Source organism: Scatophagus argus, chromosome 8, assembly GCF_020382885.2.
Source record: "Scatophagus argus isolate fScaArg1 chromosome 8, fScaArg1.pri, whole genome shotgun sequence".
Taxonomy (NCBI): Eukaryota; Metazoa; Chordata; class Actinopteri; family Scatophagidae; genus Scatophagus; species Scatophagus argus.
In genome coordinates, this window is record NC_058500.1 from 10258374 (window position 1) to 10277640 (window position 19267).

Genomic DNA, 19267 nt, shown 5'->3' on the forward strand with positions numbered 1-19267 from the left:
AGTTTCTATTTTGTTAAAACTTTTCAGGAGTCACAAAGACTCAGTAAAAAACTGATAACAAATTTCTTTCTCAGGATCACAGATGAGCAATTTGCATGTCACAATTCTTTATTCTGTTCTTTAAATCATGAATAGAGGCACTTCCTCCCTGTTTGTTTTCTTTTCCCACTGCTGTGTGTGCTGCAGTTACCTCACATTTCATTGTTTTCGTGGTGACTGACAAAGGCTCATTCATTGGTGTCCCTTTTTCTGCATTTCTTCTTACTTTTTCTTATTTTCTGTCTAAGAAACAAGAATTGTGTTTCTCTTCCTCCATTATATCAATATGTTATATGACAGCGTGAACAAGCAGTTTTTTTATGAAAACACACGTATATGTATAAGAATGAATGTTATATTGGTATATTACTATTTTAAGTTGAAGAGAGACAATCGTCACTGTGAAGGTGGAACATTTTGAGAATAATGAACATTTTAGATTTTATATTAATGCGCAAGGTTATTGGTTGTGACTCTGTTAATGTTAGCTCTGCATCTCAACCCAATTCAGTGCCGCTGAACAGCAGGATTGAGTTTCCTTTGGGAAATTGTTTCTTCTCTATAAAACCAGTATGGGAACCAATGTGTGGGTTGTTTAGTTATTTATGTATTTGTTTATTTATTGACTGATTGCTTGCCTGTTTGCTATAACAATGGCCCAGGGCTGTTTATAATAGTGGTTACAATATAGTAATTGTTAAAACAAAGGTTAATTATCTGACACAGACAGACCTCCTTCCAAGGACAGTGTACTGGGAAGAAAAAGCAAAGAGACTGAAAATATTCAGAACATTCATATGCACCCTGGCACGTCAGATATGAGAAGTTAATTAACAAAAAAGCAAGTTCTGGATCAAAGTGTTTGCACAGCTCATAGTAACTTGACGTTCATAATAATGGAGTTAACAAGGATTTGTTAAATTAAGGGATTGACATTGAGAATTATAAACTTGTCTTCAACTCCCTTTGTGAAATATGTTGAGATAAAACACTTTCAGGGGAGCAATTCTACAAAAACACATTTCGTTCTTGTCATATGAGAATGCACTTTTTGTTATATTCCTCAAAGCCATTTGATTTCACAGCACAGCTCAGTCTCCAGCCTGACATTGAATGATGGAAATTGAGATTAATTTTGAAAATCAGAAACCAGATCTCAAGACACTTGTAAATTGTTTTATAACCTGCAGAACAGACTCTGATGGCATAAAGATAGTGTGCTGTGGGCTTAGCTTCGGTCCATTTGTTTTGTTTAGTTTTTACAAAGATAGAAGATAAAACAAGGCTGCTGCACTTGCCCCTTAAATCACTGTTTCCAGTACACAGAAGATTTAACTACTCTTGCTTGTCTATAAAGTGCACAAGGGCCGCCACAATTTATGATAGGCGTGTTTAAAAGTTCTGAGCTACCCAGACCTCTCACATCATCTGGTCTATGTTGAACTCAGGGTCAAATCAAACTCTAGTGAGATTTTCTTTTCATGTTTTCAGTTGTTGGGCAGCCCCCTTGAGGACCCAAGATGTTCTCAGACTTGGTTCTTTTGAAAGAAAGCTTTTTCTTTTTCCTTAGAATAATACTCTTTAGCAGCTGAATAGTTTGAGTGCTTGTACATGTTGTGAGCAAGCAACTATGAATAAATCTACCTACAGTAAATCATTTAGTTGAGATATGGATGTTATTCTCTCTTTTTAATATAAGCATCAACTGTGTTTTCCTTGGTATATGTGCTACCACATACTCAAGTGTTTATGTTCACTCTCGTTAAGACTTAATTCAAATAAGACAATGTAATAATGTTAAGGCCAGCATAAAGCAAAGAGCTACGTGCAGGACTGTCACTGGAACAAATGAACTCAAGCAGGAGGTTAAAGGAAGAGCCAGAACTTTACTTTAAAACAATCAAAAAATGAATTGACTTAATCAACAGAACATAAAGAAACAACAGTGTTGACATTATATCAAAAAAGTCTTTGTACTGTGTTGCAGCGATGTCTTCTAAGTTAGCATGCTAGCCAACTAGCGCCAACGCTTCCTGTCTTGCAAAACAACTTTGTAACTAGTCAAAGTCCAGTAATCCCCCTATAGTTGTATGCAAGTGGCATGTTCGCAAAGTTTCACAATCTCTCTTGACATTTGTCCAATAGGCAAACAAAACAGACTCACAAGATGTGAAGAAAAGAAATATTTCTGTGAAGATGTTTTCCTTACCAAACAGAAAAAACTTCTACAACTTCCTCAGTTCAAAGAGTAAGATGTGAAAATATCCTTGCTTTACATGCCATTTTCACCACTCACTCGCCTGCCTCTTCACCTCTCTCCATTTGACCTCTGTCATGTCTTCTTGTCCCAGGAGCCATTGTTCTCATCATAAAAATAAACAAATAAACTAAAATTTAGCTTGTCTGATTCCCTGAAAAACTCACTTATCAATGATGAATTGAGGCTTTTGCAATGGAAAAGACATCAGCAGTGTGGAATTTCAAAGTTAAAGTGAAGGGAAAGGTGATGACACCTTTAATTACAAATAAAAAATACACATTCACTCCAGCCAATCACATAGTGTGTAGTAGAATATTTATGACTGGGCAAAGAGACCTCTGCCCTGCATTTGCCTTGACAAGATAAGAGCTAGAATGAGCACAGGTAATAAGTGGATGTGTGTGTAGAGTCATGTATTTAGTTAGTTATCTGACACATACCAGCTCTGAAAGAGGGCATGGGAATTTAAATCACATTTCCAATGCACAAAGATATTTGCTTTCTATAATAACTGATTGTACCGCTTATCTCATTTACGCAAGGTTGTCACAAATGTATGTATGTGTCAGTGTATACTGGGGTGTAGGTGGACAGTGTTATGTAATGTGTCATTGCATGTGGGTGGAACACAAGTTCAGTGCAGTGTGTCTGTTGCTGACCCGATTACCCCTGACATGCTTTCAGAATCTAAAATGTTGTCCATTAAAAACTGTGCTCACTTCCCTCAGCTAATGATCAGCAGCTGTGGGATACCGAATGTGGAAAATTCTGCTGCTGGAATACCAAGATGCGCATTTCTCGATATCAGTGCGTTTTCCTCAACAGCTATGGTTTAATGTCACCATAGAAATGGTCAGGTAAATGAAGAAAATGGAAACAAAATGGAGGCAGATATGGAAAAATTAGAACTAGCACATTAGTAAATACAGTACATACAGTAAAATACTTCTCTCAATGCTTTTGTACTGTGAATCCACCCATTAATATGTGCTACATCTTGCATTGCAAGTTATCTCAATGTCTGTATTGTAACTGCCTCTCTTCATCTTTCTCTCCTGCTGAATAGTAATGTTCTTGACTCAGTACGTCTTAGGCTCCCTCAAGGCTGGTATAGGCTGCTAGTCAGCACAGTTCTGACATGACCCGAAGGAGAGGAGAGGATGATGCAGGGTGCGGGGACTGGCACTCACTCAGCATATTAGTCACTGCAGAGGCCACACTGATCTCCATCTCGGCCATTCCCTTCCTGTGGATAATCTCAGCTACAGCTATCTCATATTTAAGATTAGTTTGTTGGAACGAGCTGGTGGTCCAGAAGCTTATTCAATTATTATGCCTAATATGGAAGCTAATGAAGAGTGCCAGGCTCCAATTCTCATTTGTAAAGGCACTCTAAGCCAAAACAAGCACGTGCCAGTTTATCCTCAGCAGGTGTCCATTCCAAACCAATCCTCTTGTAGTTGATGAAGAAAACCATGTGGCTCTGAGGTAACAGATAAATGAGGTTTGTTGTATTTTAATTTAAAAAGAAATTCAATCTGAGCTTCTGTGGGTGCAAATGAGGAACCCTTTTTAAATTTTGGGAGCTGTGCTGCCTGCTACTCATATCAAGATTTTACAAGTGACACATTCAAGAACAGACAGCAACCAAAGATTACACATAATCAAAATTATGACTGTGTATCATTTAACTTAATACTAGTTAATACCAGTACTTAATGTCTGTTGGGTAGTAATTCAAATTGTTTTACACTATCAATGATTTCCATACAAGTATATTTTATTTTAGACCTGTGCATATCGGATTAATTCACCTTTTAACATTTGCTTTTCTCTGTCTATGCTTTTATCTCCTTGATATCTACACTTGCAAAAAGGTTTTGCTTTGACGTACATTTTTACTACACTATTGTCATGCCAGTTTCATGGTGAAGCAAAAATCACATTAAATCCATACATCTGCTTGAAAAATAATGACTATTGTAAGTATAAGTGATATTATACTAATGTGGATCCAACTAAAGAGTTGAATCCAGTGAGCTTGAATCCAAAAAGCTTGCTGTGTTTTACGCAGCCTCAGTGTCTTTATTTTTTAGGTAGTTATCACCATCTGCTGGTCATGCAGGAAAAAGCCAACCCATGTAGAACTAGGCTCCCTACAAACTCAGTATACACTATATAAACAAAAGCATGAGCATGGGGCTGCTTTTCAGGCGTTGGGCTGGGCCTCTTACTTCCAGTGAAGGGAAACCTTACTGCTTCAACATACCAAGGCATTTTGGACAATGCTGTAATTGGAAAGTGTCATGAGATAGCTTTTGTTGTGAATTGGCGCTATATAAATAAACTGAATTGCATCTAATTGAATTATGCATCCAACATTGTGGCAACAGTTTGGGGAAGGGCCTTTTCTATTCCAGCATGACTGTGCCCCAGTGCACAAAGCAAAGTCCATAAAGACAAGGCCGGATGAGCTTGGTGTTGAAGAACTTGAGCCCTGACCTCGACCCCATTGAACATCTTTAGGATGGACTGGAACTGAGACTGTGAGCCCATTTCATTCAACACCAGTGCCTGAACTCACAAATGCTATATACTGCATGTACAGGAAAAAATTCCCACAAATACACTCCAAAATCTTGTGGAAAGCCTTCCCACAAGGGTGGAGGCTGTTGTAGCTGCAGAACTATGTACTTTGAATATGAATGTAATAAAGTCCCTGTTGGTGTAATGGTCACATGTTGCAATGCTTTTGTCCATATAATGTATTATAGTACTGTAGTCCTGGAGTGAATGAGTATGAAGGATTAATAAACGTATTTGCTAAAAACACAGACACATGTAACATATCAAACTGGCAGCGTAGAAGGGAAACATGATGAGGCTTGTAATAGGCTGAATATAAAAAGTAGGTAAAATGAGGTCTTCACTAGGAAGTAACTTCTAAAACATAACAAATTCTGCACACTGCATTCAACTCAATCACCCAAAAACTTCAGGCAGAAAACACTTTTTTTCAGAATTTTATTCATTAAATTATTTTATAAAATCTCATTTACGTTTCAATATATATATATATATTTTCACCGATTAACAATTTTGGCTATTTTCCCTTTCCACCCCCACGTATGCCCACATATTGATCGTAAGGTCCATACCCCTTCACATAGACTTTGTGCAATGATCCTCAGTGCCAAGGTGGAAGGGGGAAGGAGAGAGGGAAGACAGTGGGTGAGGGTACATGTAGGTTTGAGGGAGAAGAGGTATGGGTTTGGGCCTTGTACAGAGCATGCCAAGAGAGGGTTAGGGAAATAGGGAAAGGTTAAGGGGCTGCCTATCTACACCACCACCGTTAACATCAGTAAGATAACCATACGAAGAGGTAAAGGGAGTATTGACTTCCACAATGACTTGAGTGTGTCTGCTATGGGATAAACCAATCATGTTCAAATGGCTCAATGTATTCAATGACACAAAAATAAAAATAGCTCCTTTGTTTTCACAACATCAGTAATTCATATCCACTGATGAATGTTAAGTAAGCTCAACATCAGATATGACATGTCAGTTATTCACTAAAAGATTAAAACAGCAGCCCTGAAAACTGTTTAGCCCTTTGTAGTGACCTACACAAATTATCAATCCACTGATCCAAGTCAAATCCACATCCCATGGTGTGCGAGTAGGTAACTATGATGACGCTCTTTCAAGGCTTCTTAAAAAGGCCAACATCTACAGACACAAGGCTAAACTTTAGCAAAACTACAGGTTTATGTTACATTTACTGTACATCTGGGCAAGCGACTGGATTTTGTTTTCTACTCCAATAAGATATTTGTTCTTCATTTGGCAATATGATCACTCTTGCAACATGGCTCAATACTTCTGAAAGTCATCTTTGTTGCTGGTATGATGTGTGATGAACAAACTTGAGAAACTGAAATATATCTATGATAAATAATCTAACTATTTAGAAAGGCTTCAGTTTGTGAAAACAAAACATTGCACATCTCCCCGAAGGTCACTCAAGACTTTTGTACTTTTTTGATACCCAAGTCAGTTAATGTTGACCCAAGAGGTTCTCTCAAAGAACCCTTAAGCTACATCCAACCAGTATCAGAACATCCCTTCTTTAAGTTGTTTAACATGATATGGACACAAAACACAAAAAACTCCACTTTAAAAGGAAGGAATGAACAGAAGTTTGAGATAAGAAATCTCTCACACCAAATGTGTGTTTGGGTAATATCTGTAAGCAAAACAAAAATATTTGAAATTTGACTTCCAGGCAAAACATGTTCATTATAGCAGACATTAACCCCTGTAAGCACATAGTGTATTTACGCTGTATAAAGTGTGAAGTGCTGTATAATTCTGTCAGTATGCATGGTTCAATACGCAATCACTTTCTGAGAGTTATTTCATACTTGTGTATATTTTAAATTAATAAAAATTAAAACACTGAATTATTTCCTCAGCTCTTGGCAAACAAGCTATTTATATAATTCATGTTACCTTGAAAAAAAACATGTGAATGTTTAACATACTGGCTGGGAACAACACAAAATAATGTAAATGCTAAAAACGTAAAATTCCCTATGATAAGAAAGCTGAATGAGCTTAAGGCATTTGGAGGTTATTGCTGACAGAACATAAATGCTATTATCGCATAAATGGCCTGTCAGAATAACCTGGACTTTTTTTATTTTTATGAATGAAAGGTGATTTAAAAATAGCCCTTCCTGACTAATAAACTCCTCTATACTGCATTAATTGCATCCATGCATCTCTTGCATGAAAAACCAAAACCTAATTACTGGAGGTACCTCAAAATTTACAATACTCAATTAACATGTTAGCAGAGTTTATTCACACATGACGGCTCCAGCCCTTTGGAGGAGTTTAATGAAATTTCCAAAGCTAACTGCAATGGCTTGCTTGAGGAAACTCGACATAACTTCATGCACCAAATCACGCCAAATCATGTGTCTTAGGGAGGGCTGTCAGGGTTTCAAAATATGCAAAATAACACTGGGTGCCATAACATGAACTTGGAACACCAACACCAAAGTTAAATGACAGCATACTAGAGTGCTGTACAGGCAGGTGCACATAACATGAATCCCTGTAATAAATAGCGCACTAGCCATGTGATAAATACTACCTTTGGAAAACTAAATTGTTAAATGTTATTAACTCTGTACCATAGAGGCATCAACTTTACAGTGATTTTTGCACTCAACATTTGAGATGGTTTTGTACTGAACTGCAACATACTATAAGTGGGTTGTCTTCTACCAATGGGGGAAAAAAAACAAAACAAATAACTTACTGTGCAACACAATCTAGTTCACTACCAAAAAACACAAAACAAAAATATAAAACTAAATCAAATTTAACATTTGAAACTTCACAAAAGTAGTGTTTGTCACAGGGCTATTGTACTTTTTGCATTCTAATTTACAAGTGTTAGTGTTTTTATGTCCGCCAAAACTATAAAAAGCTACAAGAGCCTAGGAAATATGTCGGCAAATAAATAACTTCTGCTATCCTTTAAAAATAACTGAGGATGTTTTCTGTGCAGTTCAAATTAGACAATAACAATTACAAATAGAGTATTCCTTAGCTTTTAGGGCTAGTTTGAAACCACAATGTGGAACCAGGTGTATAAGCTGAAGCCATTTGAGGTAGACAGAAACCATGTCAGCGTATACACTTTCATACTGTCTAAAACCAATCAATAGGCTTACATACTGTCAAAGAACCATAATCACTTGCTTTGTGGCCCAGCATGAGACTTCTGTGATTCCACCTGAGACCAACAGGGAACCACTGAACAGGTAAGGGTGCACTACAACATCACGGGCCATGAAGGCTTAAGGAGTGTAATGGAACGGGATGGGGTGGAGGGGCTTGGAACTGTCACAGCTCAACAGGCTATTTACCATAAAGAAGTCCACACCACACATTTTCAATGTCTCAAGATAACAGCAGCATTTAAACCTCCGTCATATAACCAGAAACAATTGAGGGTTAATTTACAAGACATAATCTTTTAAACAGAATATATGGCATTGCCTCAGAATTTCCCTTTGAGATATCACCCACCCCACACCCACTGACATGACAAGTTTATACTTCAAAAATCCCATTTTTACAGACCTCATGCCCATTTAACAGTCTCACACTGTTCTAGAATAGAGATTAAAAATATATACTATTAACTTCCAGTGTATGTTTTCCCTACTATTTTTCAAGTTTAAAAAGATCTCCTTTGTCACAATGCAAGCTCAGAGGTCTTTTCTACACACACTCACATATATATTGTTTGAATATATATATATATGTATATATACATATACATATATATATATATATATATATATATAAATTAGTTATATATATTAGAGGAATTTTTAGCTGAGAAGTTAGGCAAAGTGTATATGTTCATTTGGATGGAATTCAATGGAATTCATTCAAAATGAGAAGGAATTAAACTCTCGTCTCCAGTTTCCCTTTTGAGGACACAATTTGAGGAATTTGGGAAGCGCCACAACATCACATGACTACTCAAGAGCAGGTAGCAAAGTAAAAGGAAGAAGAAAGAGATAAAAGGCCTGAACTTGTACAAGGCAGAGAGATGGGCAGACGATATGACTCTCTGTGGTATGTGCATTCCAGGGCCCTACTAACAGCAGGAGTAATGTACAAAGTTCAAGAGGGTTATAGAGAGCGAAAAGAGATCAGATAAAAGGGAAGATAGAGAATGAGTTATTTAACTGGAACAGAGCTAAAGCAATAGTGCAAGACTACGCAGCAGGTCAAGAGAGGGGACTGAAAGGGAGAAACAAATATTCTGTCTGCCTGATTCATCGATATACCAGGTGAGATATGGTGCCAGATTTGAAGTTGAGCTGATGGTTGGGCACAAAGCTGTGCTGGGGATTCTTTCGCGTGCACATATCTTTGGCATACAAGCCCATGCACGAGTCACATGACACCTTAGAGCAGTTCACACAGGTGTGTGATGCACCAGGCTTGTTGCAAAACCCACATCGCGATCCACCCATGCTTATTCGCTCGCTGCTGCCTCCCTTTGGTGTTGTCAAGGCAACAGACTTGCTTGGAAACAGCTTAGTGGACATAAGGGGCTTCTCCACCATCTGGGGGTGAGGGTGGGGGTGAGAGTGTGAGTGGGTCAGTGTGAGGGGGTGAGGATGAAGATGGGAGTGGGAGTGAGTGTTAGAGTAGACAGAGAGCTTTTCTTTGACAGGAATGTATCCATCAAGGGGTCGCGGGGATTTGGGGTGGTAGTCCTGGAGGCCACAGCAAGGAGAGGGGTCCACATCATGACAGGCGGAACAGAGGATCATGTCACACCTCTGGCAGGAGGCCATAGAGGAGCAGCCCAGTCCACAGCCCTGGCACTTCACACTACCATGACTTTTGAGTAGCCACCCATCCCTTGCTTCCCGAGGCTCTCTGGATGGAGGTCGAGACGGGGTCTGCCTCCCTCCTGTCCCAGCACCACCCCTCTCCGTGTACAAGTCAATCTCATCCAAAGATGACAGGTGATAGGATGTGTAAGCATCAGCCGGGGTTGGTGACTGAATTGGGAAAAAATCCGCAACAGGGCTATAGGAAGGTGGAGCTGCCACAGAGAAGAGAGATGCTGAGGTGCTGGGCCTGATAATCTCATCCTTCATATCCTCCTCTGCATCCACAAACAGTGGCTCCTTCCTCAGACTCAATGAGGCCTTCAAGACAGGCTTGCTAACTGCTGCATGCCAGTGACCAGCCCCGTCTGTAACATCCACAGACTTAGACGGTCGGCTACCTCGCCTCAGGTGGTGGGTATGTGGCCTCTCTATATCCACTGGCCGCACAGACAGCCGAGCCATATCTGCCCCAAGGCTGTCACGTCTGCGGAGCGCCTCAGCACAGCCAGCTGCATCATCCCTGCAACCTCTGCGGAGTTCCAGGGCCTCCAGCTCTGAGGCTGAACCACGGGCCAGAGCCACTACCTCTCCCAGAAGACGACACTCAGCCTGAGCCAGGAAGAACTCAAATGCCAACTGGCGGAGATGATTTGCGCCTCCTGGGTGTTCCTGCAAATGGAACTGCGAATCATTGTCACAGGTGTAGCCAATGGTACGCATTAGAGACCGGAGTTCAGCATCAGAAATGGCAGACTGCAGATGGTACACGTATGGGCCAGTGAAGGTCTAAAGAGAAATGGTTAATCAGCATTAGTGTGAGTCAATTAAAAGAGCATGACACGACAATGCTAAAATCTTAAAAAAGAATAAGAAAAATAAAAAAGGAACCTCTCGTGCCATTGGTCTGAATTAATTCAATGTATTGGTTTGCTACTTTGCTGATGTAAAACATTTAACAGAGAAAATACTGACATGCACACAGAGCTTGTGCTGATGTCTAAAGTATTAACAAGAAGTGAAGTAATTTGAAAGGGAAAACAGCCTCCAGGTGTTGGGGCTACTTTCTAATATGGTGTTATGATCAGACAACACTACTCTACAAACTAGTCCACTACCCTACAACAATACACCACTTACAAAAAGTGTGTAAATATATATTGTAGGATGTACACTATATGTTCCTGTTAATAAATCAGTTGCTACTGGGCAGCCTTATATTACTATAGTCTTTGTAAACACTATTTTTCACCTGCTGAAACAAACAAGTGATTTGCAACCTACAGTTCATGAATCTGTAAAGATTCTGTGTTGTCACTGCACATATCAATTCTCAAAGATCATAGCAGTTCTGAAGAGCAGGACACAACTACAAAGATTAGGTATATTTTCTGTGAACACTAGCACTGAAAACATCTTGTGGATCTTTCAAGTGAGAATTCTCAATGCAAGAATCTGCATGCATTTTTCGGTCTGCACACATGTCCCTTGCTTTATACGAACTTAACACCGTAAATTAAATTAGATAAATGTAATGAAGATTCATCGGCATGTTGCTGTTTTTCAAGCATTCACAATGTCATTTTGAAACTCTGCATAGAGAGAGTAGGACATTTATGTGGTGAATATCCACTTGTGGGAAAAGTAATACTGAAATGTGATGGTTAACGTTCTTAAAACCAACAATATAATAAACACAGTTAGTTTATGTCACCTTTAATTAATATTAACATGAAAACTCTTAATATAAACAAAATTCACCTTTATACATCTGAATTCCTTCTTCCAGGGAAAGAGCAAGATGTTGGTGCAGATGGTTTCCAGTGTGTGGAAGGCTCTCTCCAGGCTTTTGAGGTTGCCCCCTCTTTGGCAGCGGAGAGAATTTTCCACCACTTCATAGAAAGGCACCATCCGGAAACGCTGTCCTGGATCTGGCTGGTAAGCCCCAAGCAGAGCCGTGGCTGTGGAGAGTAGGGGCTCGCTGTCCTTGTGTCTCCCTTTATCCCCCTCTGGAGCAGATCCAATCCATGTATGTTCCTCCTCTAGACGTCTCTCCAGTGCCGTCACATACCTCCGAAACAGGTCCTCTTTTAACTTGGCATCCATTATCGACAGCAGTCAGCTGTTAAACTTTTCAGAGAGAGGCTCACCCCTTTTAGCATACCCTGCACCAGGATGCTACATTCAAGCACCATTTTTGGTCACCATAATTCACTGTACACACTGGCACACACTCAACGTTAATAACGTTTAGAAGAGGTGGAAGATGAATTAGACTCAGTGTCCAATCAGCAGCACATCCTTTAAAGAACAGTTGCAGTTGTCTGGTACTCTCAGTTGGTGTAGCAAGGCTGCAGCCTGTAGAGATGCGTTCTTACCGGCATCTCTGGTATTGGCTCAAAGCCTGACTTGTTTCCAGACAAACAAGCCTAAGTCGTGTAAGATGAGGTCACGAGGAGCTTTGTCTTCACGTGCTGTCAATGCAGTTATATCTATTCCATTCCTTTGTTTCAGCAAGTGCAGAGTTCAAGGTCACTCATCTTGAAGACGCATTCATGATCGTGTGATTCTTCTGAGTCGCCTCGAAGCTATAATGACAACGGAGAGCTTTATAAAAATGGAAATGTGTCAATATGACCTATACAAATGAAGAAGGAAGCATGGTGCCACACTTCTTACTATCGAGTCAGTGTTAATTCAATCCAGAAGTAAATTGATATGTAATGATCATCAATAATAGCGTTTCAAAATCTAAATCTAATGGTTTGGAAAAGAAAGTGGGTGTATAGGCATCAGTATTTTGAGAAACAATGTCTGCTTTAAGTGGGATGATGTGAGGATGTACCGTGTGGGCTATTTTATAGCAGTAATACAGCTAATCGGTTGGACTGATTAGATTATTAGCATGATATACACAACCACGACAACGACTGTGAGGAATTACATCGCGCAGAACCTGGCTCGGAACTCAGATTTGACGGAAATATATTCCTTATGTCTTGCGCCAGGTATTATGTGAGCTGGAGGTACTACATGCGTGTCAGCCATGGTAGGCTACGTTTGTCTTTAATTAGCCAACAGTAAGAACACAATATTAGGCATAAACATACATGTATACGCGTTCAAAGGCCAGCTGGACGGCTATTCCAGTTAACTCACATCAACCTCACGACCGTCGTTTTAGCCAGCTAGCAAGCAACATGCCTTAGCTAACAACACCTCCATGTATTCTTCATGCGCATCAACTGCAAAAGAATCAGTTCGTCACGACCACTGCTGATAATCCGATAGACGTTCTGATAACAGCTTGTATTTAATTATTCACGAATCTCAAACCCCACAAAACCCGATGCTGAAACTGGCGTGGCCCCCCAACTGAGTATAAGCTAAGCAGTGAACGCCCATTTCAGCGCAGCTGGCTAGCTAACAACTGGTTTAGCTAGCAGGGCGGTCCACCGCTAGATAGAAATCTTTGGCGATTTTAGAGTCCATCATCTAAACATATACCGTCACTGCGGCATGACTGTTGTGCGACAAAGTCTAATTCTGCTTCGGCTAAGAGATCACGCCGTTTTCAAACCAGAAACACCACCACCCGCACATCTTACCTTTGACAAGTGCTAGCCGTGGCTAGCTACGCCTCCTCAGCTGTTGGAAATTCCCATCATTACAACGCGCATGCGTTAACTTCTCACAGTTCATCAGCATCAGGGGCCCACGTGCTATTTGAAAGACTGAGCCGGAGGAGGAAGGGACGCAGAGCAACAACTTTTTTACGACCAGTGTCCAATATGTGTCAGCTAAATAATATTAAAGTTTGTTCTTCACTCAGAAAACATCTGTCTTTCGCTACAACAATATAGTTTAATATACAGGACGACAATAACGTTCAGCAAGCATCGCGTTTTAGAAAACTTTTTATAATAGCAGCCTTAAGGATTCATTTCATCATTGAAATTATGTACACATTCCTTTCAGCGTATTTATACTCCAAATTCAAACGATATTTCCAGCAAACAATGTTTTGGTATAAATTGCTCCACGAGCAGTCCACTACTCCAGCGCACATATTTGCTGCTTGTCTCTGTTACGTTGGCTACCTACACAGCAGTATTTTAAGATCGCCCTCAAAGAACTTATAATGAGCATTTTTTATTTTCGATTGATTAATCGAGAAAATGTGTGAAATGATGTTGGTTGCAGCTGTAAATAATTTGTCTACTTGTAAAGATTGATGTACTTGCCCCTATTGCTTTACGTACGTAAGGTTATCCGCTGCTTTAACTTCAAAACATTATCATGTGTTGTGCTGCCCGCGAGGACTCCGCCCTCGCGCATAAAAAAAGCAACAGAGGCTGGTGACGTCGATACAGGAACGGTTGGTCTGGGGTTGATTCAGTGAAGAAAAGAAATGGCGATGCTCGGAGGATTTAGCGCAGCACAGCACAAGAAAAAAGTCTCTGACGGGAACAGCGACGTGTCAGAATTCATCTGTCCGGTTTGCCTCGAAATTTTCGACAGTCCCGTAACAACACAATGCGGACATACGTGAGTATATCTCCTTTTTTCGATCGTCCTCCCCTATGCCACCAGCGATTCAACGGTGCGATGTAAAAAAAAAAAAAAATGACACGGAGAAATGCTTGTTTTTAAACGTGTCGTGCCACCAGAGTCGCAAAGGATCGACCTTTCTCGTGCCTGCATTTGTTGAGACGCTAAAATGTTATTTTGATCACTTGAATATTTGGCAGCTGCAATGTCAGCTTGCTAAATCAGTTTCAGTTTTGTTTACATCAAAGAGGAGGCCTCACATGGGAATTGTAGTTCAGATCTTTATTGCTTGGACTCATCACGCCACTAAAAAGACTACAAGTCCCTGCGCCCTCTTGAGGTGGGGGGACTTCCCATTGGATTTAACAGGAAGATCTGGTTTAGGAGCTTTACGAGGATCTTCCAGCTAATGACAGCATCTAGTTTTTTATTGTGTATTTTAATGACAGCCTATAGTAGGAACATGTTTTCCCTCTGACCAAAAGGGGCTAAATTAAAACTGAAAGTGGTTTCAGTGACTTGTTACACTTACCTTATTCGTCCGTCTTTTGTCAGGTTTTGCCAGAGTTGTTTGCAGGAGTGTTTGCGTCCACAGAAGCCTGTTTGTGCTGTATGTCGGGCCGGGTTGGGTCACTGGACTAAAGCTGCTGAGCTTGAGGCCCTCATCCAAACATCTGTGGCGTCTTGCAAGGGATGCAGAGTTCAGGTGTGTCCTATGACTGTGCAGGAGCTGAAACAAAGCATCTTTGACAGTTTATTGTGAATGTATCACTACCATGCAAAAGGAAACCACTGAGGATAAAATATGCACAAACTTAAAAAGTCTTAACTTCTATCTTTATCCAGACAGTAGCAGTTAAAACTGCAAACATTTGAGAACAGTTATATCATTTTGGCTGTGCACTTGCAGGTACTTATGTCTATTTCCTTATTATTCAGGTTGGCCTTTCTCAGATGAGAAGCCACACCGCTGCCTGTTCAAAATACCAGGAGTACATTGAGGAGGGGGTGAGGACCACTGCCCAGAGCCAGCCTGCCATCATCAGGTGAACTCTTTCATTTGCTTGTGGATGGAGCTTACAGGTACGAAGGTTTCAAAGAAAAGTCTGATTTATGTAAGCTCAGGAGAAAACGGCCCTGCCCAACCCTTCTCCCCTGATTATTACCTCAGTGAATGAGTTTATGGTCTCAGTCGCTCTTTTCAAGTCTTGTAAGAAGTTGAATTCCTTTTTAGCCAAGAGTATATGGACTTTCAGGAGACGATTTAAGAACAAGAACAATTGAACAGATTGATTCCACCAGGCATGGCTGCGTTGCTAGCTGATCACAGCTGTTATAAACGATGCTCAGGAGTCCACCAGACGCACCACATCACGGTCCACAAGCGGTCGAGTTCTGGCTTTACTCAGATTAAATGCGTGTCCAGTCCGTTTTTGATGGACACCGTGTGAAGCTGGGCAGGATGTCAGACACACACAGAATTGAGCATCCAATCAATTTTCAAAACGGTAACACCTTGTGCAGAATCCTGACCACATGTTACATCAAAGTAGACATAAAATAAATGAGTAGAAGATCACCAAATCAACAAAATCTGAGTTAAAAAGCTGAGCGGACAAAATGCTGATCTCTGAAATACAAGGATGTCTGAAGCACAGCTGAGGATGGTACAAAGCTGTGTTGGAGCCAGAACGCAACACAGCTGTGCCCGAACGCAACTAAACAGTGAGAAAAAGTCATTTGTCATGTGGATGATGACCCATCAGGTAGTTCTGATTCATGTCACCCAGTTAGAATACTTGAACTCATTCAGAAATTGGTAACACTTTGATGTAAGGAAGCATTTAAAACCAGGAAAATACAACCATTCCTTTAGCTAAAATAGGAGATCAAGATGGAAATCTTCTCTCATCATTGTATCAGTATTAAATTAAGGTCACCTTTGTTCCCATTCCAGCCAGTAGTGTGACGTATTTTATTGTTACTGTTTCTTCTAACAGTCCAGTGCCAAATCGCTACACCTTCACCTGCCCGTATTGCAACTGCCAGAACCTCGATCAGGACGGCCTGGTCGAGCACTGCACAACCCAACATGCTCGAGATACACGCCAAGTGGTAGGAAAAATTAAAATTTAAAAACAAGGTTCCACACATTGTTCGGATATCTAGTTTTAATTTGTTCATAGATGCTTTGTTTCTGTCCAGGTGTGTCCCATCTGTGCCTCAATGCCTTGGGGGGACCCTAACTACAGGAGCGCTGACTTTTTCCAGCACTTGAAGATCAGACACACTTTCTCCTATGATACCTTTGTTGTAAGTTGAGACTCTATACACTATATGGAGTTTCTTTCTCTATACAGTTAACTAAGTGGATCTATTTCCTTCTCTCTTTAATCTCATGCCTTTGCAGGATTATTCCACAGACGAGCACACAATGATCCAGGAGGCTCTACAGCGGTCCCTTTTGGACAACTGAAGTGTGAAGAACAATCCAGTGAAGTGAAGGGGAGATGGTGATGTGAAGTCTTGAGAAGACAGAGCAACACACTGTATCACCATCTATCATGAGGATGGTAGTGCTCTATTACTTTGGGTCGGTCTTGTTATTATCATCTATAGGTTTATTATTCAGAAGATAAATCACGCAATATGGTTATAAAAGCATATTGTACTGCCTGATTTAGGAGTGATAGTGTTTTTCTGGTTTGATTATTTCTTATCGTCCCCCCAGTTGAGTCTGTAGACTTGATAGTTTGTTGAATATCTATTAAACTATGTTTGTTAAAGCAGTTTGTTCATTGACGACATGGTGTCATATAGCCAAAAACTTCCAAAGTTGTAATTAATTTTCCCTGTCTTTAAAACTTTATGTTATAAGAGGGTTTGACCACTAGGTGGCTAACTGTTGCCGGCAAACAGCAAACTTCACCCAGTGAAGTCATCGGGTAATGTCAGCAGTAATATATAGTGACCTACTCAAGAGTGACTGCATGTGTTCTCTCAGAAGAGGAGAGGGGAGTTTTTGATTTCATTTTTTGAGTTAATTAGCAGATGGAAACTCTGTCTTTTTTATGATGTTTCTAGGTGTGTTGGTGTGAGAGAGAGAGTGAGTGTGTGAGAGTGTGTGTGTGTGTGTGTTCATTCTGTATTCAGAGATCTACTGGAAAGAATAAATAATATGAGGGTCAAACAAAGCCAGAGAGGGCTGTTTGCTTTATTGTAATGTTTCTCCCTTATGACTTTGTGCCTGCTGGTAGATCTTGTTTCTGACTTACAAAACTCATAGGGCTAATAGTTCATGAACCAAAAGATGCAAGTAGGAGACCATCAGTGTGTTATAATTTGGTCAGTTCTGAGATCTTTACACTTTTATTTGCATGTCTGTGGCCACAAGGGGGCAGTAGAGTTCCACTGTCCTCTGGCCATCCATGACAGCCACCGTCCCTCAGCCACCTGGCTCTGTTGCAAGACATTATTTAACATAAATTTCATTCTGTAAATGTGCTTTACTCAATGTGTTGTTCTCCAGCTTTGCATTTTAACTGGGTTTTGTTCAAATGCAGCATACAAAAATGTCACTGATGTGTAGAAACCGAGGTTTTAGTGGGGTTATTTGTTGTAGTTTTGACAGAAGAACCACAACTTTGTTCTAAGAGGGATGATGATGTCACATGACTTGGGATTTTAAATGTAACTTACTGTAGTGTGTTTTTCATGTGCAGTGTGTTGGATCCTTCATCACAAGAAAAAAAAATCCAGTTTGTTTTGCTGGGTTTCATATTTCTTGACAAAATGACCAACTGTTCTGAAAAAGAAGAAAAAAATCAACATAATTATTATTTGTATGCTTCCAAAACTAACAGCATGTGGCGTAAGAAGACATTCAGTTTGAATTTGCTGAGTGTTTTTGTTTTAATTCTCAAATTGTGAATTGTGTGTGTCTCCTTCTCTTTTTTTTTTTTTTTTTTTTTTTTTTTTTTTTTTTACATCGGTGTTGTTTTCCACTGACTTGTAATTGTCACAAATCAACCATATACGGATGTGCAAATATTCACACACAGTTAAATTTCATTTGTCTTCTACCAACAGGTAAATAAAACTTACACCCAGATCAAGTAGCTCTAGAGCAGAACCCGAATGCCTTCTCACATAGTCTTTGGTGCCACTTAGCCCTAGATGTTCGTTTTACTCTCCAATAAATCGTGGAATAATTTTGTATATGTATCTCATGTATAATGACCTTTTTTTGTTCTTTCTCAATACATCTCTCATTCTCTTTTGTCAGCCCTACTGTTAGTGGGTGCTAAACCCTGATAAATTAAAGCTCTTTAATTATTTAAACCCTGGCCCCAGAAATCAGACGCGGTGATTTATACCTGTGTGTATGAGGCGTGTGGGGGAAGAAACAACACTCGCCGCTTTGATGGATGACCACAGTGTGTGTGAGAGTGAGTGTGTGTGTGTGTGTGTTAAAGAGAGAGCGAGTGAGAGAAACCAGTTAAAAGGAAGGTTAGTGTACATGGCGCATCAATCGAAAGGTGTGTGCAAGTGGAAAGAACTAATTGTGGAATATATTAAATAAGGCAGGCTTTCTACAAACCTGTGTTCATATATTAGATCTCAGGGCAGCACCATGTCACACCAGCAGTCTTGCAATGTGTTTTTGCATGTACTTCTATCTGTGTTAAGTTTATGATGAAACTTAGGCCCTTAGGTGTACATTGTCCACGGGGAGAGAAACCCTCTCATTTCTGTTTTTTCCTTTGTGTGCTTCTTGTATCTGTAATTACTGTAGCCAAATGACATTGCAGCCTCTCACCTAGCTCTGCGGAGAATTTTACCCACCGAACTTCTTGATTTAGCCCCCCACCCCTCCACCCTTTTCTTCTCTTTTCTTTTTTATCTCCCCACCTCCCCGATCAGGTTTTTGCTCCTGGCAGATAGAGGAGAGACGTTCGCTGTGAGAGAACTAACGAGATAC

At 40.2% G+C, this 19267-nt stretch overlaps 2 protein-coding genes across 5 annotated transcripts; one reads left to right on the top strand and one right to left on the bottom strand.

Annotated features, from left to right (window-relative positions):
• Window positions 1-5981: 5981 nt before the first annotated feature.
• On the bottom strand, window positions 5982-14961 carry spata2 (spermatogenesis associated 2). 4 transcript variants are annotated; one of them, XM_046396458.1, is made up of 3 exons: window positions 14819-14961; window positions 11497-12323; window positions 5982-10524 (listed from the first exon to the last, which is right to left on the bottom strand). In XM_046396458.1, exons 2-3 carry the CDS (start codon window positions 11839-11841, stop codon window positions 9169-9171), a joined length of 1701 nt encoding a protein of 566 aa, XP_046252414.1. In that variant the 5' UTR covers window positions 11842-12323; window positions 14819-14961; the 3' UTR covers window positions 5982-9168. The 4 variants fall into 4 exon arrangements, with proteins under 4 accessions (XP_046252414.1, XP_046252411.1, XP_046252412.1 ...); XM_046396455.1 differs by lacking the exon at window positions 14819-14961 and adding an exon at window positions 13344-13461; XM_046396456.1 differs by lacking the exon at window positions 14819-14961 and adding an exon at window positions 13344-13438 and having other exon boundaries at window positions 11497-12342.
• Window positions 14082-18632, top strand: rnf114 (ring finger protein 114). Its single transcript, XM_046396459.1, has 6 exons — window positions 14082-14283; window positions 14842-14992; window positions 15226-15332; window positions 16287-16401; window positions 16492-16599; window positions 16697-18632. The coding sequence occupies exons 1-6, from the start codon at window positions 14147-14149 to the stop codon at window positions 16760-16762; spliced, it is 684 nt and encodes a 227-aa protein (XP_046252415.1). The 5' UTR covers window positions 14082-14146; the 3' UTR covers window positions 16763-18632.
• Window positions 18633-19267: the final 635 nt, after the last annotated feature.